The 21282-nt window shown below is 33.7% G+C and overlaps 1 protein-coding gene and 1 long non-coding RNA gene across 5 annotated transcripts in view; one reads left to right on the forward strand and one right to left on the reverse strand.

The window, feature by feature from the left end:
* The window catches only part of MGAT4C (MGAT4 family member C), a 742934-nt gene that overhangs the window by 418258 nt on the left and 303394 nt on the right, over nt 1-21282 (forward strand). For all 4 annotated transcript variants that reach the window (XM_058741864.1, XM_058741865.1, XM_058741866.1 and 1 more), the window contains one exon: nt 5903-5963. In XM_058741864.1, the coding sequence (XP_058597847.1) occupies nt 5903-5963 (61 nt within the window). The remainder of the gene's footprint in view (nt 1-5902; nt 5964-21282) is intronic.
* LOC131519138 (uncharacterized) overlaps nt 18565-21282 on the reverse strand; it is an 81297-nt gene continuing 78579 nt past the window's right edge. Inside the window, exon 4 of the long non-coding RNA XR_009265491.1 lies at nt 18565-18652. This is a non-coding gene — a long non-coding RNA (uncharacterized LOC131519138). The remainder of the gene's footprint in view (nt 18653-21282) is intronic.

A 21282-nucleotide genomic window follows, 5' to 3' on the forward strand; every position in this document is an offset into this window, starting at 1 on the left:
AAAACACACATTAAAAAGCCAAAGAAGAATGCCTTCCAGTTGCTGTGGCTTAATTTCTGTAGTTTTTAACATCAAGGGTTGACTTAATGAAACTTCTTAAGAGCTGGGAAGAGAGGCGTCAGGGACTGGGGGGTAGGTAAGATGTTGAAATCTCATCAGGTTGGCGACAGGGGTATAATTGAATGTGGACAGAGTATACGAGGTGGCCTCACATCTTCACGTGTATATCTGGGATGCACTTGAGATTTGTCTCTGTACTTCCCATAAGGTATTTCACAGTTGTTGATATTTCAGACTATGAATCCTGTTTTAATCCTAGGCTTCCTTTGTCTAGCCTATTGGGGACGTAAATGTAAAGGAAAACGTAGTAAAAGTTTGCCAAGATTTATTTCCTAAAGGTTTAGTAAAAAAGAAAACACAGTTTTATGAGGTAAAATGCTCAAAAATTAAAAATGGATACTTTTCATAAGAGAAAAGAAAACCGGTTTTTATTTTTCTCATTTACCTTGCTAATAGATCACTATATTGGGTAATATGATGATAGAATATCTAAATATCTATGTTTCAGTTCTGAAGAGGTTTTCAATAAGGCATAAACGGAAGCTATAGGTTAGTGCGTAGAATAATCTCTTTTTAGGGGGCCCACAAGTTTCATTTTTGTTTTTGTTTTTGCCCTCTGCCCTTCCTATTTCTTACTTCCTGAAATCATAAAGACTGGAACTGAAGTAGAAATACTTCAAATACCTTGAAGATAGGAGCCACTGGCTAAGGGGAGAAAATCAGGAAAGCTGGGTCTTTGATGACCACAAAAATGTCAAAATGGCCCTGGACTTCCTATCTCAATCTCATTTGAACAATGTATTTATTAATTAATTATTTGTTTGTTTACTTTTATCTGTTATTGGCATTATTTTGTGTTGTTTACATTTAGACCTTATCTAACTTCTAGAAATAATTGTGAGGAGGACAACATACAACATAGTGCACTCTGCAAAACCCTTTCTTTGGTAATTTCAACCGATAGTTTTCATATTCTCTTATAAATCAGTCACTCCAAGTGCATGTTTCCTGCCAAGTCACACATCATGTATTCATCAAATATTTATTGAGCCTGGCATTGGTTTAGGTGCTGGGGAGAATAGCAGAAGAAAAAACCTTTTCCCTTATCTTCATGAATCAAACTGACAAAAGACAGATTGACAGAAAAAAAAAGCATATGTTTCTTTATTTTAATTTTACATTCATGGAGTCTCCACAGAAAAGAAGTGAACCCTCCAAGAAGTGGTTAGACTTGGAAGCTTACATAATATTAATGACAAAGGGCAATAAATCACGGGCTAGATGAGGAAAGGGGAATTTGGGCTTCTAGGAGGGATACATTGTGGGAATGTCAAAAATGTGGGGAAACTAATGAAACTAGCGATTTTAGTAAGAGTTTTGTTGTTATCATTGTTTTGTGTGTGTGAAGACTTATCTTGGTGCTGACTCTCCATCTTCTTCATGGCCATAATACTTATCAGAGAAGGGATTTTTGGCAGTCTTCATTTCTCTGAAGTTTCTGCTTTTAATCATGTAAGGGGAACTCTGAGAAGCCTTCTTTCTGTAGCTGTTGATTCTCAATTACCTTCAGCTCAACTAACCCATAGTAAAAAGTGGCCTGTGTTGGAGGGGTGTATTCTGATCTCCTTCAGGATATATTACAGTTTAAAAACTAACACAGCCTCTGTCCTTGTGGGACTTAAAGCTAGTAATAATTTTGTCAATAACTACAGAAATACATGAAAAATGGTAACTTTGACACTTGCTAGGCAGGAGACAGACTCTTTACTACATGAAATTATTAAAGGAGGTGGAGAATACTTTGGAATAAGCCAGGAGTTGCACAGCAGGTAGAGTTCTATCAACACAGAGAAGTATCTTAGCAAAGAATAAACCTTTTTCATAAAAATGATGCCATGTATGTCTTAAAAAAAGATGATATAAAATAGGGTAGGAAGTAGAAAAAGAAATATATGAGATAGATCTGGTAATGTAAGATTTGGTTGAAGATTATACTAGCAAAATAGCAGATGCCTGGTGTTTTTGAGAAAGAGAAAATTATTGTGGCAGGACTATCTTGGATATTGGTATGTGTTATATATGTGAGTGTGTTTGTGTGTGTGTGTGTGTGTGTGTGTGTGTGTGTGTGTGCGCGTGCACACCATAGGAAATAATATAATCAGAGAGGCAATGTCAAGGAGTTTGAATTTTAGATTTTCATTTAAGTATAATAAAAATCTGTCAGAATGTTGTTGATTACAGATTTAATTTGGATGATAAACATTTTTATATATGTTTGGTAAATGCAAGGACATTTAAAAGATGGAATGATCAGATCTATTTGGGAAGGGAAAACATATTGCCATTACAAATTCTTCTTTAAAGTAGATTGTTTGGTTTTCAAGGAGACAGATGTCCTATTCATTCTTTAAAATCTACCTGAAATATCTTTTCCTTTTTAAAACTACTTTTATTTTATCCTTTTTGTGTTTTCTACCTTGGTGAAATAGTTTCTTCTCCCAATGCCCCAGCATTCTTTGTTTGATTCTTTAGTATCCTCTTAGCTTATAGTACCCTCTCTGAGCTTCAGAGAGATACTCTAAAAACTACTCTATAATACCACTTTTCACATAGGGCTTCAGAGCACAGACTCTGGATCCAGACTGTCTGGTTTGAACCTATGCTCTTCCGTATGCTATGCAAATTGAGTGAATTACTTCTACATGCTCTAATTTTCTCATGTGGGAACAACAATATCAACCATAGGATTGTTAGGACTAAATGAGGTAATATATGTAATAGCATAAAGCACTGTCTGACAAATAAATATGACAAAAATAAAGAATAGTTGTTTATCTTATGATTACTGATGTATTATACATTAAAGATGACATCGATTCAATTGATTTGCTTGATTAAACAAAGCTCCCCTTACAGAATATACTAATTGATGCTCACAAAGACATTCACTCTGTAGTTTATCACCCAACACAGGATACTTCCATGAGTGAAAGGCTGTGCTCTTGATAATTATAACCAGACAACAGTTAATAAACACATGTATATTTCCCTATTATTAGGACATTCTATTAAAAACCTATCACTGCACACATTAACATTTAATTAATATACCTACAAATATTTACTCACAGTTTTAGCTACTGCTATCCATTCTACAGGCTTGGATTATAACATTCACTTCATAACTTTCAAAACATTCTTTTAATTGTAATCAGAATGCTGTTTCAAAAATGTGAACTTGATAATATTTCTCCCAGTTTGAAATGCTTCAGTAGTTTCTCTTTTATTCAAACTCTTGACTATGACCCTTATGGCCTGGTATCCAGTGCATGGTTCATGGTCAATATCATCATAGATTGCTTTCTATCATTGTTGTCATCATCATTGATCATTTTCTATGTTCCAAGACTTGTACTGACTGTTTTACGTGGGATTTCCCTTTTAATCCTGACAAAATCTCATGAGGTATTTTTATTCTCCCCCTTTATGAAATGGAGACACTGAGATTAAAAGAGGTTAGACTATTTGCCTAATATACAACTTGTGAGAGATAGATTTCAAAGCCTGGTTGTGATACTAGAGGCCTTGACATTAAACCTTAAATTATATTGCCTCCCTTAATGTGTTGATTAAAAGAAAAGCAATTGTATGACTCCGTAAGTGTCTTTTTCTGTCTTCTTCTTGTTACATCTCAGACTCATTTCCTGCTACTCCCCTACATCACAGTAAACAATCTAGCCATTCTGTTCTTACTTTCCTTTTCTTTTTATTTTTTTAAATTTTCTGAAGCCTATTTTTTCACTCTGAGAGAGAGCACAAGTGGGGGAGGGGCAGAGAGAAGAGGAGATACAGAATCCCAAACAGGCTCTACACTGTCAGCGCAAAACACAACATGGGGATCGAACCCACGAACCATGAGATCATGACCTGAACGAAAGTCAGACTCTTAACCAACTGAGTCACCCAGGCACCCCAGTTCTTACTTTTCTTTGAATGGACTGCCTATTTTGACTCTGGGCTTTCGTACATGCCGGGCCCTTTTCCTGGAGCATTGTTCCTGTTCAAATTTGTCTGGATACCTCATCACCTGTGAAGTGATAGATTCAAAGAGTTCTTTTCATCATTTGCTCCACTTTTGTTAGGTGTCCCATTCACTTCTTGCGGTCATGGTATTGATCACATCCTATTTTATGTGTCAGTTTGCATGTCTCAGTCTCGCACTAGATTGTAGGTGCTATGAAGGCAAGTACAAGGTCTATCTTCTCCACAGCTGAATTACTTAGTGTCTCAGCACATAAAGCCACTTGAGATTGTGAAAGAAAATTTGTACCAGATGATGTCAAGGGATACTTTATTCAAGACTAGTGCAAAGGTGAAGGAGGGGTATTGAACTTACTTGTATTAAAATACAAGATGGGAGATTTTTAAGAGCTGAGATGAGCTAGAGGAAAAAAATACTAGAAGATGTTATTGGGGAAGTTGATTAATGTGATTAGGCTATCTGTTTGTTAATAGTGCTTATTGAGGTAAAACTCCTACCCTCAAATAGAGACTTTGAGACAGAGGCACTATATTTCTTAATGTTTACATCCCAAAGGGAGAGCTCCCAAAGTCCTAGAGAAAAAAATCTGGATCAGAAACTGACAAGAGTTTGGGAGAAGATTTGTACCTCAAAGGGACAGAAAAAATAATTTACAATTACAAGTTTAAAGTGGTCTAAGAAAAGAGAAGTCAAGGGCCTAGAGTGAGGGAAAGAACCCTTTCTAATATCTAGTCAAGCTGAGAGGAATTAGAAGGCCATCTTAGTCAAGATCTATTTGTTGAACCAGAAAATAGAACACTCCAAGAGACAGTAAAACACTCTTGACATGTAGTGATTAAGGACTATTACGTGATTTTGTGTTTATATTATTTAAATAAAGTGTCGAACAATGCACACATGACATTGGGATTTTTAAATATTTAAACTAATTGTTCTAATTACTTTTCCATACTTTTTTTTCTAATTCACAAAGAAACAAACATTATTATAATGTGGTGCTTCACAAGTTAAGTTTAATGTTTTAATTGAACATCTTAGTTCTCCATTTACTGAAGCTTCTAAGAAATTACTGATAACATTAAAGTACATTGTAAATAAATAGCTCAATATAAACACAGTAGCTAGACAGAACAGAAATAATAATTTTATTGCCTAACTGAAGTTCTTGCATATTTTAAATGATGTTTAATGTTGCTTAAATTGTTATTGCTGCAAAGGACATATATCCAATTTAATTAAACCTGTGTAATTTCAAAGAAGGTAAATTTAGTAGCTATATTTATATTCTCCAAAGTGTCATTGGGTATGGTATTGATAATGTTTTCAACGTATGTTTGCTTTCATTTTTATACATTTAGGATCCTATTAATCACCTTATACATAGAACAGCCATTAATTTAGCTAGATCTATCATACTGTTCATTCTCTAAACTATGTTTTTTTGTTGTTGTTGTTGCTTTTATTTTTCCTTTTCAGCATCGTTCTTATGTCTCTCAAATTCAGATGTCCAACTATTGTGCATGCTTATTGGAGGTTAATCCTAGGCCTGAAATTCATTCACTGACCATGGCCATAGTTGAGTTTCTACACTAATGAGTTCATTGGGCAGAAATTTTGCAAAGATATGGGGGGAGGTGGAGGGGTAAACATTATCTACATTTGAAAAGACCAAATTTACAAATCAGTACTCTCTAATGCAATTTTTTTTCTCCTTGACTAACTGGGGGGTTATTTGTATGCATTCTAAGTGGCAGTGCCATGGGAAACTGAGATTTTTTTTGTCATTTTGGTTTAACACAGACTCATCCAGAAAACACAACCCTGATTTTGCCTGAGAAAGACTACCAACAGAACCTGAAACGTGAGTACTGTTTATTTGTGCTATTGAATTTTATGCTATATAACTGATCCCATGATATGGCATGGCTTTCATTAAGATATGTAATAGAAGACGATTAAGTGTAATTGTAGGCTATAAGAAGTGCAGAAAGTGGAAACTGATATGTCTGTTTTATTATTCAGTTTAAAAGAATTTTAGTAGTAAATACTTTACTTTGAAGAAGAAACTACATTTGTGCTATTCATTCATGTTCAGTTTAAAGCATATACTTTTATATAGTTTTGATATCCCAATTTATCTCTGGCTGATAAGAAATGTAAATATGATCTCTTACAAATACATATTTTCATGTTATTTTGAGCATAATTATTTTTTATCTCTTCTACGATCAATATCCCTAAGTAATTACAACATATATTTAGCATCTCAGTTTTTCTGTTTTTCTTTTTTTTCAATGGAATCCATAGTTAGCTAAAGGTAAAGGCTTTGTTGTGCCTTTCTTCTTGTTCTGTCACAGATCTGTCTTTCAGCTGCTTGCTAATTGTTGGCATCTCTTCTCCCTGTTTGGCCTCTGATAAGTTGTCTTTAATAACCTGTTGTTCCATTCTTGAACTTTGCCATGGTTGCAACTCTGGGGTATCAGAACTGTCAAAAATAAAAGTGAAAGAGCAAGAGGCACTGAGCTTATGAAAGTTAGAGAAGACATAAGGCCCGGTATTGATTGATGAATTTCTCACTGCAGATAGTTTTCACTTTATCCCATTTGCTGTCATAGTACACAGTACCTGAAATAATAAGGACATTTTTTTCCCCCAATAATGGACGATGGGGGCTGTTTGCTTTGTGAGAATCTGCCAAGGCCACATGCCATGAGGCTTTTATCTTTGAAAGTGAGGGTGAAACAAGCTTGCCTGGCTGCAGATAAGCGACTTAGAGGGAATCCTATTCAGATGTAGCTGTCACTAATTTATCTGGAGGTTTTGTGATTCATACATACTGTTCGGTGTGCAATCGAGCATTAAATTGCTTTCCTCTGGGAGCAGGTCACATTCAGGGGTCATCAGACCTATGCTGTGGGATGGTGCATTCTTGATTCATATAGCTTCTTGCTACTGAATTTTTATCTATTAGAAAGCTGGTAATTTGAACATATGTTAGATGATCTCTTGGAACGTTTCAACAGCAAAGGGACTGACAAAAATTTAACTATCTATTAATATGCAAGTGTTTGTAACAAAAAATTAATCAACCCTTCTGCTGTTAGCATAGTCATTTATTCTGATGATTAAGTAGTTCAAAAATGTTTCCCAGTAATGGCCTAGCTCTTGATGAATACATTTCCATGGCTTCTTTATTTATTTAAACAAAGGGATATGTACTTAACTGCATTAATTTTACTGGAAAAAAAAAAGTAGAGGTGATTTGAAACTGGTCTCACCAAAGACAAAGCTTTGGAAAATAAAGATTTTTCTCATTTACAATATAGTTCGGCTGTGAAAATTCCACTTTATTATCCTATATATTTTGAGAGAAAATGGCATACCTTGGAAAATGAGGCAGATACTAGTTCAAATCTGAAAAGGACATGAAAAAAGATGCTTATTTTTATGCATTAAAATTGTGCTGAGAGACTTTAGTACTGATCTATCTTTTTAGATGTGGGATATTTAGCAGATGGAAAAAAACCTTTTTTTTTTCATTTGTTATTTCCATTATGTGGTATGTAAAACTAAAGCCTAGTATTTTCCCTTGGGTTTTAAGAGTGCTCCATTTTGTGTAAAATTAAGCCGATAAATGGCAAAGAGGTAGTTAAATGAAAGCAATCACTGAAATCTTAAAGTGTTTTTAGCATGCATGACAGCAGTCTTAACAGTGGGTAAATTAACTATATAAACTGATGTGTTTTCTCTATTTTTTTAAATTTAACATTGTTTCTTAAACTCTCTATTGCAATCCAAAACGGATTATCATTTCAAGAAGTAGCAAAAAGAAAACTCTTTCCACTGGATAAAAATGGTGACTTTATACTGCATTTATATGGTATAAGTCTTTTGATATTTGTCCTAGTTGTAAAAATGTGGAACATTTAACATAAACCAGAATTTTCTTATTAATGAATTAAAGCATAAGTAGGCCATTACTGTGGGAGCCTATTTGATCATTTATGCATAATTTACAGTATTTAATAAGATATTCATCACATTTCCCAGTCTAAATTACAGTGACCTTAAACCCTTATAAGTCCTCCTAATAAATAGGAGTATGAAATAAATATATTTAATAACGTTATTTTAGGATTTTAACATGTTCTGTTAACTCTGGGGGGGAAAGAAGAAAGAAAAACAGTTCACAAAACTAGAAAAAAATACCAGTATACTGTATGCAAAGTACATATAATTAAGCATATTTCTGCTCTCTTCTTTCTATTAAATTTTTTTGTATTGAGAATGAAAAAAATGTCTAAATTTTGAATTTTCAATATCTTTACACCTTACTAGGAGGTATTTTCTTTCTTTTTTAAAGAAAACTATTTAAAAACACAGTCTAAATTCATATTATTTTTAGAGTAATTCAAAGAAAGAACTGTTTTGTTAGAAGCATTCGTTGGATTTAACAAGTATTTTGTTACTAAGATTATAATGGTATTTTTAAATAGTTCTCTGTATCACAGTTTCCTCTGTTCTTTCCAAGAATACCTCCCCACCTTTCAGACTCTGCTTAACTGGCTTAAGTGTCATTTTTTGACAAGTTCTTTTTTAAGTATCCAATCTAGCTTCTTACAGACTGTTTTGACTTCATAGCATTTACCACAATTTTAAGCATTTTATTTATATTTTATTAAAAAATAAAAATGAATATAGAGTGAGGAGAAAGAATTATTTACTTGTGTCGCTTACAAAACTTAAGCACAATATTTAGTGCCCAGCATAGTGCCTGGAATATAATAGTCTGTAAAATTTGTGAGTGAGTGACAGTAGATAATGAAAACCAAATAGTTCCATAAATAGGAATATAAGAAACGTAATGTCTATATTAAATACATAGTAGCAGCCATCATATACTCACCAGTTTATTTAACAAAATAATTACAAATACACATTGTACACAAATAGAGAAGTCCACAAGCTTCACGCTTCAGTAGTTTTGCTATGCAAATAAAGCCTACCAAATTTTATTAAGTCCTAACTCCCACGGCATATGTAACTAGTCTTGTCTAAGACAAGATATGAAATATTCTGTGGATGTCTCTTTAAATAGTTTAAAGAAAAACACAAAAAAATCTATGATTATTAAAAACATCTATTTGGGGCACCTGGGTGGCTCAGTCGGTTAAGCATCAGACTCTTGATTTCAGTTCAGGCCCTGATTTCTCAGTTTGTGGGCTCCCCTGCGTGAGGTTCTACACTGACAGCAGGGAGCCTGCTTGGGATTCTCTCTGTCCCTCTCTCTCTGCCACTCCCCTGCTCACGCATGCTTTCTCTCTCTTAAAATGAATAAACATTTAAAATAAATAAATAAAAACATCAGTTTATTTTACAAGCATTTATTGAGAGATGAGAGTGTGTGTGTGTGTGTGTGTGTGTGTGTGTGTGTGTGTGTGTGTGTTTGTGTATGTATGAAACTGAACAGACTATAGGAAATTTACTACTATAAACTGTTAATTCTCATTTTATGAATTCAATAGATAGTAAGAAAATTCAATATATACTTTTAAAAATATAATAGAGCTTTAACTATAAAGCAGAAGTCGAAATGTTAATAGTATCTAGCAGAACTAGAGTTTGTTTTCAGCTGGGACAAAGCAACAGCACATTGCTGAGCTGACACAAGCTGTAAAGAAAGCTGAGGAATTCTTTGCACAGGGAATGGCATAAGGAAAAGTATGAAGAAGACATTAGTAAGAATTACTTGCTTATCGCTTATCATCCTAAATATAGGTGGATGGGTTATGTTTGGCAGCTCCTATGAACGGAAGTTTTATTTGAAAGTAGATTAGAACAAGATTATGGAAGATTTGGCACTAATTTAAAGAATTTAGGATCTGTTGACATGTAGCTATGGCCTCTGAGTATGTCCAACCTCTTCTTTTAGAAGCATAGAAAATAAGAATGTGGTTATTTTGAAAGACAGTCCATACCGAAAAATCTGGTACTAGGTACTACAGAATTTTCCTTTTGAATGTGCTATACACATACATACACATGCACCTCCACATATGCGTGTATGGTATGCATATATGTAGGTGTATGTACTCCACTTAATATGGCTTCACTTTACAAAATAAATTAGAGGATGGGGTGCCTGGGTAGCTCAGTTGGTTAGGTGTCTGACTTCGGGTCAGGTCATGATCTCATGGTTCATGAGTTCAAGCCCCATGTCAGGCTTTGTACTGATAGCTCAGAGCCTGGAGCCTGCTTTAGATTCTGGGTTTCCCTCTATCTCTGCCCCTCTCCCACTCACGCTCTTTCAAAAAATGAATAAACATTTAAAAAAATTAAAAACAAATAAATGAATAAATACATAAATAAATTAGAGGAGGAATCATTATCAAAATATATAGAAACTGCTAATGACTTTGACAAATGCTCAATAAACTAATAAAGCAGGAAGGCTGAAATAAAATATCAGTAACAGAGGGCTTATCTCTGAGAGACACTTAAGGAAAAACTCATAAGGATAATGACTTGTAAAATGCAAAAAAGTAGAGGTCGCATATTTAATTAGACTTTGATGAACAAAAAATCCAAGATACCTGTAACTATTAACTTCCTGAAACAAATTGTTGATACTATAGATAATGAAGCATGTAAAGAGAAATTTTGTGATCATTTTCTTTTGGACAACAGGTAATAATTTCTTTGAGATTATACCAAATGCCAATATTATACCAAAATTATACCAAATGCCTTGTTGTAGAGAATGGAAAAGCACATTAGTGTATTAAAAGTACAAAGAATTCTTACACCAACCGTTCAGTTGCTGTTTCACGTAGTATTTACCAAACTAATTTAACCAGGTTACCCCTATTTCTACAGTCATGCTCTTTCTGTGACTCCACATTGCCTACATCTACATATCGACTATCATTGTCTGAAAGCCTTTACTGGAAAAGTAAATGCACACTGTTGTTGTTTTGTATTTTATGTACTGTTTAAGAATCTTGGCATATTACAAGATTTCAAAGTCATTTTCCTATATTTACATCTAGAATCTTTTTGCTTCTAGCCTTACATTTAATTCTATGAGCCAGCTAAATTAATTTTTGTGATTGAAGAAATCAGGGGTCAAGAATCATTTTTAGCTCAGACCTTGCTCAAAATTAATTGAAAGTGTTTGTGTGAGATTTTTACCCTTCTATTCATCTATTTGTGTATTATTAAATTATTAAAGTATGCTATTGATATATTTGTCTATTACTTGTCTATTATTATTGAAGATTAAGAGCAAGTTTTTAAATACGTTAGTGTAACTCTACCAAATATATTCAAGATGATTTTGACTATTCTAGATCCTTTTCCATTTCATCTTAGAATCAGCTAATATTCTTATGATATTTTGATTGAATTTGTATTAAAGCTAACCAATCAGGAAGAATTAACATCTTAAAAATATTGAGTCTTCTCATGCATGAAGATAGCATAGCTCTTTTTATTTAGGACTTCTCTCTGAGGCAATTTGTAGTTTTCATAATAGAGATCCCACACATATTTTGTTGGATTTATTCCTATTAAATATTTATCGATACTACTATTAATGTTAACATTTAAAATTTTTCAATTTCCATTTTAGTGTATAGAAATACAATCAATTTTTATACCAACCTTTTATCTGAAATGATATCTAAATTATTTTGTGGTTTCTTTTTTGAAACATGGATTATTTACAAATGTAATGTGTAATTTCTCATTATTTGGATATTTTCTATCTTTTTAAAATCAGTTTTTAATAAATAGCCTTGAGGCAAAATGGTATACTGTACATTATTTCATTGTTTGAAATTTCCTGAGAGTTATCCTGTAGCCTACGGTATAATGACTGCTCTATGTACATCTAAAAGGAATATATCTTAAAACTTGGAGAGTAGTGCTTTATAGATTTCAGATAGTTTGATAATTTTGTTCATTGATTTTTTTTTTGTCTTTTTGCTCTCAATTACCACAGCAATACTAAAATCCCCATACAAAGCGTGGATTTGAGATTTATTTCTTCAAGTCTGTCAATTTTTGTCTCATGTACTTCTAAATTCTTCTCCTAAGTGCATATATAATTAGGTTTGTTATGTCTTCTTGATGGATTGACCCCTTTAATTATTGTGAAATAATATTCTTGATGTTTGGTAATACTCTTGGTCTTAATATATACTTTGTTTGCCTGTAATTTTTTTAACCTATTAAAATAGTAAATATTACATATCATGGCATTAACTGACAAATTATTACTATAATAAATATTAAATATAAATTAATATCTTTATTAAAATGTTCCCCAATGTGTAAATCAACAATTTTTTTTTGAAAATTTCTTTTTAATGTTTATTTATTTTTGAGACAGAGAGAGACAGAGCATGAGCAGGGGAGGGGCAGAGAGAGAGGGAGACACAAAATCTGAAGCAGGCTCCAGGCTCTGAGCTGTCAGCACAGAGCCCGATGCAGGGCTCGAACTCACTAACTGTGAGATCATGACCTGAGCCGAAGTCGGACGTTTAACCGACTGAGCCACCCAGGCGCCCCTATCTATAATTTTTAATACTCACCCATACTAATTGAATATAGAATACTGTTCACACATTTATTTTATGTGAAAAGGCATTTGAAAACTTACAAGATGAAAATTAAATCATTATGTGCACATATTTTTAAATGAGAGACTTTAAGATCTGGGTAAATAATTAAAACCTCAGTATAGTAATTTGAAGTTATAAAGACGTTAGTGGTCTATGTTCCACTTTACACATGGAGAGATTAATACTGTGAGAAGCTAAAAACTGGTCCCAAGTCACAAATATTTGTGATCTGTGATTTGTGGCCTCTAGGGCGCCTGGATGGCTCAGTCGATTGAGGTCCGACTTTGGCTCAAGTCATGTCTCATGGCTGGTGAGTTCAAGTCCCACGTGAGGCTCTGTGCTACAGCTCTGAGCCTGGAGCCTGCTTCAGATTGTGTCTCCCTCTCTCTCTATGCCCATTCCCCCCTCAAAATAAATAAACATTTAAAAAAAGCACTAAAAAATCAAAACATTCTAGACTGCTAAGGTCTAGTATATCCATGTTCTTTGTTCTACAAATTACTGATACTCTGGAATAAGGTCCTTGTGGAGATATCCAAAACTTTAAGCAAGAAATAAAGTTATCAAGGGACACCTGGGTGGCTCAGTCAGTTAAACATCTGACTTCATCTCAGGTCATGATCCCGCAGTTACTGAGTTCGAGCCCTGCATCTGGCTTTCTGCTGTCAGCATGTGGAGCCTGCTTTGGAACTTCTGTCCCCCTTTTTCTCTGTCCCTGTCCCACTTGTGCTCTCTCTCTCTCTTTCTTAAAAATAAATAAACATTAAAAAAATTTAAAAAGTTATCAAAAATTTAATGATAATAGGAACATGAAAAAATCAATGTCATAATATTCTTAACCAAGTTCCTTTATCCATCATCAATCTTTATCCATCATTTTTCTCAGTTATAAAAATGATTATAATTTATAATGGTAAAAATATATCTTTGTGTTTCCTTATAGCTTGGGGAAAAAAGACTGTGGTTTCAATTTGAGTGTCAATGCCCTATGAATAAAATATTCTCAAGAGTAAATGAGTGTGTTTACCTGTATAATGGAAAGGTGAGAAGAGAATTATCTGAGTAAATACCATCCATGCTAAAATAAATGCCAAAATATTCTTTGGAGAGAATAATCTTATTTCTATCATTATATACATGGAAAGAAAAATAACTGTTTAGTCCACGTTTCTCTTCTTGCATACGTACTCCCAGTGGGATTATACTTATCTTGAGTACCTTAAAGTATGACCCCGATGCCCTTTAATTATTTTTAAAGTAAATATTTTTAAATGTCTATTATATTACTATATTACTTGTTTTAATGATCCAGTGAAGGGTTAATCAATCATGAATGCAGAGACAAAGACATGCCATGGACAGTTTCTTGGCAGAAAATAATTAGGTTGAAATGCCCTTTTTAGCAGTGTATTAGGAATGTGGCAATTAAGGTATAGTTAAGCTCTTTAGAAACATGTGCTTTTAGTCATTTTTTTCTCTAACAATAAGTAGCAGACATAAAATACTTAGTACCCGAGTGTGAATATGATTTTCAACTTCACGAACACCAAGACATTTTTAAAAATTCTATTTGCTGCTAATTTCTTTTGTTGACTGTATTTTTCATGATGATGGGAGATGCTCACTGGAATAAAGGTCATAATCAATCTGTTAAAGAAACTTTGCCAAGACTCTATCCTTAGTACCTTAATGGAATGTCAAGAATCAACTCATGCTCTCAGGGTTTTTTTTCTAACTTTGCAATGTATCTTAGGATACTTCCACAGAAAGTAAAATAGAGTTTCCTTTGTCATTTGTCACGTTTGCTTCATGAGTTGTATTCATGAACTTCTTTCATTTACAGTGTATATATTATAAATATTGTTCTCTCCCAAATAAAATTGAAAATCAAACAGGGCTTAGCAGGTCAAGTAGTAAATTTATCCACTTAAATTTTGTTTATACTTCTGTATATCAGTATGTCAGTGTTCTAATTCCATAAATACACTGCTAACTCAATAATGTTAAGCGTAGGTGGCTTAACGTTTTGAGGAAGTATCTTGACAATTCTCTTTCCTTCTTGTCTTCATGTATTCTGTAAATGTGCTGAATGAATTATTTGAGGCTTCCCCTATGGCTGTGTTCTCTTACCCTAGAATTTTACATGCATTACTGTTACATTTAGCTAGTTCCTCTCCATTTTCTGTCATTCTTTACTTATTAGTCTTAATGACTGAGCTTAGAAGTTATCTTTTCTGGTAGACTTCCCTGAACAAACTTCCTCCTGTTTGTACCTAAATATACTTGAGATTTTTTCCAATATAACACATTTTAGATTATAGACAGTGCCCATTGTTATGTTATTTTCCCTGAAAGATTGTATGCTCAATAAAGCATATAGCACCTGGTATATAAAAGATACTTAAAGCCCTCTGCTAAAAAAATTAATGTATTTTGCACATTTTTAATCTTATTGCAGAAATTTGGACTCATTCTATTTTTGTGTTAATAAAAGTTACGGTATCCAATAAACACAATGACCATTTAAGAAGTCAAATTTCAGACAAAGGTGGGAGACTGACCACTTTTCTGCTTTCTCTCCATGCTTGAATTCTGCTAAAATGACACTAAAGTCTATTTTGTTTTCCTTTCATGACACAAACTTTCAAGTTAGGGGAGATTGGGGGTTGAGAACAATGCGACAACATTTTGCAAGCTAAGTCTCTGGACTAGCAGTAAACAACAAACACATGAGAAAAATAAACCTAAGTTGTCAGTGGGAAAAGACAAGAAATGATATAATTGACATCGCACTGCACAATTCCCCAGTCTTAGTTATTTGCAGTACAAGATATCTCTGGCTTGGAGGATAAATGATGGGGTAAGGTGGAGGCAAAAAAAAAAAAAAAAAAAAAAAGAGAGAGATTGGTTGAAAACAAAGAACTGTTAGTTCTCTGGATTATTTCATGTTTTAAAAATAGCATCCAAGTCTTGGTGGCAATCAATATATTCATATATCTCTAAGCATGTTAAACCAGAAGTTTTGTTCATTTATTTTGATATTTTATTTTGTTTATTATCTTCATTTCCTACAATTTTTGTTTCCATGTTTTCAAAAGTTTGATTTCTGTAATTCCAATTCTACTATACTAGTCATAGTGTTCTTAGCTTCGATTAAAAACCAAACATCTGAAACACACAAAGATTCAACCAGCACCAGGTTAATTTAGCTTTGAGAAAGGCTACACATCAGGGCACATAAACCAAGGCTGAGACAAAGACAAATCAGATGAGGCACTCTCTTCAAGTACAAAATTTAAAGGTACACCAATAACCTCAGTAATTCCAAAATTATTTTAATAAAATATTTTTAAAAATAAAAATTAATGCATAATCCTAAAATGAGCAAAATAATCTTTTTTAAAAATAAAGACAAGACCAATATTACTGATTTTTCCCTTTGCCTCACTCTGATATTGCTTGGCATGGGGGATTGCAACCTAGGTTGTAACATAAACAAGAAGAATTCCCGGGAAGTAAACAAAAAGACAAAGAGATGAAAAATAGGAAAGAAAAATAAGCAAATCAGTGTATTCATCTAGGGTTCCCAACATCTGAAGTACAGAATTTCAAAAGAGAGACAGAGAGAGAGAGAGACAGAGATAGAAGGAGAAATAAAATAGATGGGAAATCATCAATAAAATAATTTAATACAAATTTCAAAAACTGAAAAACTTTCCAGATTGCAAGTGCCACTAAGTACCTCACACAGTGGATGAAAATAAGAGTAAGGGACTCTTGTTGTATTAAAATTTCAGGAATATGGAAGTTTCTTCAGACTTTCAGAGCTGGGTCAGGACAATAAACAGATTAGATGCAAAACACCAGAAAATCAGAATGGATTCAGATTTTTGAGTGGCACTTGTTTTCTCCCAAATTCAGATGCTTTCACGAACTACAGTCTTGAAAGGAAAAGATATCTATAGAAGTTTAGTTGGTAAATGTTTCTTGAAGGAAAGAATAGAACAAGTTGATGAATAAGATCAAGGAGGCTCAGATGTACAAATATGAAGACCCTGCATGACACCAAAGATTAATTTGTTCTGTGTTAAAAATTTTAACTAGGGGCACCTGGGTGGCTCAGTCGGTTGAACGTCCGACTTCGTTCGGCTCAGGTCATGATCTCGTGGTTTGTGAGTTCGAGCCCCACATCAGGCTCTGTGCTGACAGCTCAGAGCCTGGAACCTGTTTCATATTCTGTGTCTCCCTCTCTCTATGCTCCTCCCCTGCTTACACCCTCTCTCTCTCTCTCAAGAATAAATAAAGAAAAAAAAAATTTAATGTAACTAAATGTGATTGGTGAAAATTCTCTGGAAAGAAATAATTTCCAGTCTAGAATCCTGTGTCCAAAGTATCTATGAAATGTGGAGATAGATTAAATACCTCATTAGTCATTCAAAGTGTCAAAGCATTAGTTTTCACGCACGATTTCTCAGGAGTCTACTAAAGGCTGTCCTCCACAAAAACAAGGGAACATACCAAGAATAATGTATATATATACAGACATACACACATATGTGTAGTCATAGTGATAAACATGGAGAATGCCATACAGATAAATACAATATGGCCGGTATTAAAAGCAACAAAACATTTAACATTTTATTATTTAAAAAATTTTTTAATGTGTTTATTTTTGAGAGAAAGAGGGGGGGAGGGCAGAGAGAGAGGGAGACACAGAATCTGAAGCAGGTTCCAGGCTCAGAGCTTTTGGCACAGAGCCCGACTCAGGGCTTGAACCCACAAACCATGAGACCATGACCTGAGCCGAAGTTCGATACTTAACCAACTGAGCCACCCAGGAGCCCCTAAAACATTTTATTGTTAAATATCAGCATGTTTTAGATACCATTGGATGGAATTAATAATGATAAATCAAGCTAGTTTTTATTGAGCATTTTCATATGCCAGTTATTCTTCCTATGTACAATACCTCATTTAATACTCAAAGTAATTCTGAGTATGAATGATTAGTTTTCCTTATTTGAAGGTAAACTTAAATACGTTCATATGTGGTATTCCGTCTGCACAAATGTAAGCATTTTTTATAAATACTATCTGCTTATTTCCTATTTCATCCTACACAGTTTCTAATAACAGCATGGAAGATGTGAAATCTGTCTTAGAAATAATACAACAGCTAAGCAAATGGCTTACATGACCATATTTCACAGTGCGGTTAAATAGAAACTAACTTAAAAGGCTTTCAAATAAATAGATCTTTCTAAATGTATAATTCACTGTGTGCAATATGTTATTACATAACTGTGTTTTTAGGCTTTCTTACGGCATGTGTAGCTTTTTTTTTAATCTGGTGATGTATTTAAAAGTGCATCATTTAGAGTATTATAATATGCAGGTGTGACTGTTCATTTAAAAAAAATGTAAATTGGGGCGCCTGTTGGCTCAGTCTGTTAAGTGTCCAACTCTTCATTTTGGCTCAGGTCATGATCTCACCAATGTAAGATTGAGCCCCTATGTCAGTCTCCACACCGAGCATACAGCCTGCTTAAGTTTCTCTGTCTCCCTCTCTCTCTGCCACTCCCCTGCTCATGCTTTCTCTCACTCTCTCTCAAAACGAATGAAACAAAATAAAAAATAAAATAAAATAGTAAATGTGCAACAAACTCATATATACATTTTCTACTAAGTTCCACAGAAATAACAGCAAAACCGTTATACCATTAAATTGTACCTAGAATTTTCTCAGTAAAAATTTCCAAAAATATCTCCAGAGAAAGCCAAGACCTTTCATGACTTCTCTGATGATGAAGGCTCCAAATTCAATGTCACTTTTCTGAATCTTGGCATTTACTGTTCATGCCAAATTCATTACTTGAAGTGATGAACATGAGTGTCTTATGGAATTTCAGCAGATGTTGTTGGTCTGTAAATTTCAAAAGAGCTACATGAATTACTAAGATGATCAAGAATTCAAAAGAAAGTTGAGGAACCTACTAGAATAGTCTGTAGCACAAATATAAACAGCCTTCCAGAAAGGCCTTCCTATTTCGGTCAGGCCCTATTAAATGGATCGTGATGTAGGAAGTAATAGAAATTAAGGGAAAGTTTCAAACATTAGCCACAATTCCCACCTACAGGACCTTTCCAAAGACATTATTGTCTTGTGGTAATTTTCCTTAGTCCTTCATACTTCTCCCTACCATAACACTGAGCCCTAAATTAAGAGATGACAAAATCAAAAGTATCTTTAATTTTAACAAGCTAGTTGAAGCAAGTAACAAATGGAGAACTTGCTGAAAAAGAACCTTTCCTTCACCTGATACACATCTTCCAATCCTTGCACATCTGTAGAGACAACATTTTGTGGGCAGTCTACAGTATGGGGCATCCTAGTGAAATATATATCCTAGTGATAGTGAAATATTATGCTTTATTGTAGGAAAGCCATGGTGAAATAAATTTTTTCAGTCTCTTTGCATTAGTACTTATAGGTTTGTATCCTACTGTACTTACGTAACTGATTATAATCAGTTTAATGATATGGTTCTAGTTATTTTAAGAAAAAAATTAAGAAAGGGATACTGAGCTGACTAAAAAGTATTCTGATATTTGAGGAAATCATATAACAAAGCTTCCTGACATTAAAGTATAACTTGTCTAAATAATTCTCCTTAACTACCTTATTACCTAATTTTTATTATTGTTGCTTAAGGGGGAGTAAGTTAAAATATTTTGGAGTTAGTTAAAATATTTTGACTTTAATTGTTAACTTTCACAATTTTCATATTCTGTTGAATTTTGTTGTTGTTCGGAGAATCAAAACGGGTACAATATTTGCCCACTTCCAGAGACATAAAAGTTCAAATGGTTTTCATAATTTTTTAAATAAATGATTCGATAAATTCTTCTATAAAAACAATTTTCTTCTGTGACATAAAATATGACCTATGTTTATTTACAAATAAGTAATTTATAAGTAATTTCATCTGCCATTTCTGTAATACAAAGTTTACTATTTTATTACAAAGTCTGATGGATTTAAATCTTTATGATTCTTTTCTTCAGCTAAGTGGCTGGGTGGGAAATAAAACTTATTGGCTACTTACTATGAAAAGAGATGGCTTATCTAATTTAACCCTCCAAAAATATTCTATAAACGAAAATATAGTCCTCATCTTTATAAATAACAAGGAGATTCATGTTAGAAATCTAATTTGCTCAAAGTCACATAACCAATTTAGCAGAGTCAAAATGGTCTTACTAATTCCAGAGCCTATGTGATGCTTACCACACCACTGACATTAAGAATGTAATCCCCTTGGTGATAATAGAATTAAAGAACTACATAGAAGTCCTGTGTTGGGCATGAATTTTATTGCTTTGAATATAGTACCTCCTTTAGGTCCTTTCACTTTGCCCACTTTGCAGATAAATAAACTGAGCACTCAAGAGGCTTGGATTTGCCCATGCATAGAGACAAAGAAGTAAAAGGTGAAATTACAAGAATTTTTATCTTAAAAATTTTTTTTTACATTTTTTTTTATTTTTGAGAGACAGAGTGAGACAGAGTGAGAGCAGAGGAGGGGCAGAGAGAGGAGACACAGAATCCAAAGCAGACTCCAGGCTCTGAGCAAGTGTTCAGCACAGAGCCCAACACAGGGCTCGAACCCACAAACTGGGGGATCATGACCTAAGCTGAAATCGGATGCTCAATCGATTGAGCCACCCAGGTGCTGCTGAATTGCAAACTTCTTTAATTGCACGGTTAGAACTGGACACTTTTGCCAGTATTCCACTGTAGGTTTATTTGTGAATTTGGTTAAAGATTTCTTCACAAAGCTATAGTAATTTCTAAATAAATACTTGTTTTATGTGTCACTGAAGAATGTCATGATTAATGAGAACTTCACATGGAAAGGCAAGGAAGGGATCCAATACATGGCTACAGGGAGGGAAAACAACCTTTTCTAATCCCCAGTATTAGCAGCTACTATGAACTAAATTATATTAGAGATAATCAAATTTAAAGTATCAACAAAATAAATGTCTGTGTTTGAATGTCTGCCTACAACAAATAAACATGCATGGTATTGATCTGGTAGCTCAAATTGTTATTCATTCTTGTGTGAAGCATCAGTAAAGTAGGCAACATTTATATTAAAACAATTGATCTGCATCCAAACATCTACTATAGGTCAGAAAATTTGACATTTATTCTATAACAGGTATCAACATAGCTGGAATAATTTTTAAAAAACTCTCATCTAGAACTGAAGATATCATTTTAATACTGCAGGGCTGAATAATAATCATCAAGAAGTAGTTCTTTGGGAGAAACAAACAATTGTCATTAGATTTGTAAGACTTCCATTGAGTGGCTCTAATAAGCCATATCTCTTGAGAATAATACAAAGCAAGTAAACATCCAGACATAAATCTGGTGCAAAGAGCAAATGTTTCTGGAAAAGAATTATTGACTATTTTCCTATTTTGCTTTGTACAGGCAGAAAAAAAAAGCCCTTTGTTTCCTTATGGATTAGTTACCAAGGTATT

Source organism: Neofelis nebulosa, chromosome 8, assembly GCF_028018385.1.
Source record: "Neofelis nebulosa isolate mNeoNeb1 chromosome 8, mNeoNeb1.pri, whole genome shotgun sequence".
Taxonomy (NCBI): domain Eukaryota; kingdom Metazoa; phylum Chordata; class Mammalia; order Carnivora; family Felidae; genus Neofelis; species Neofelis nebulosa.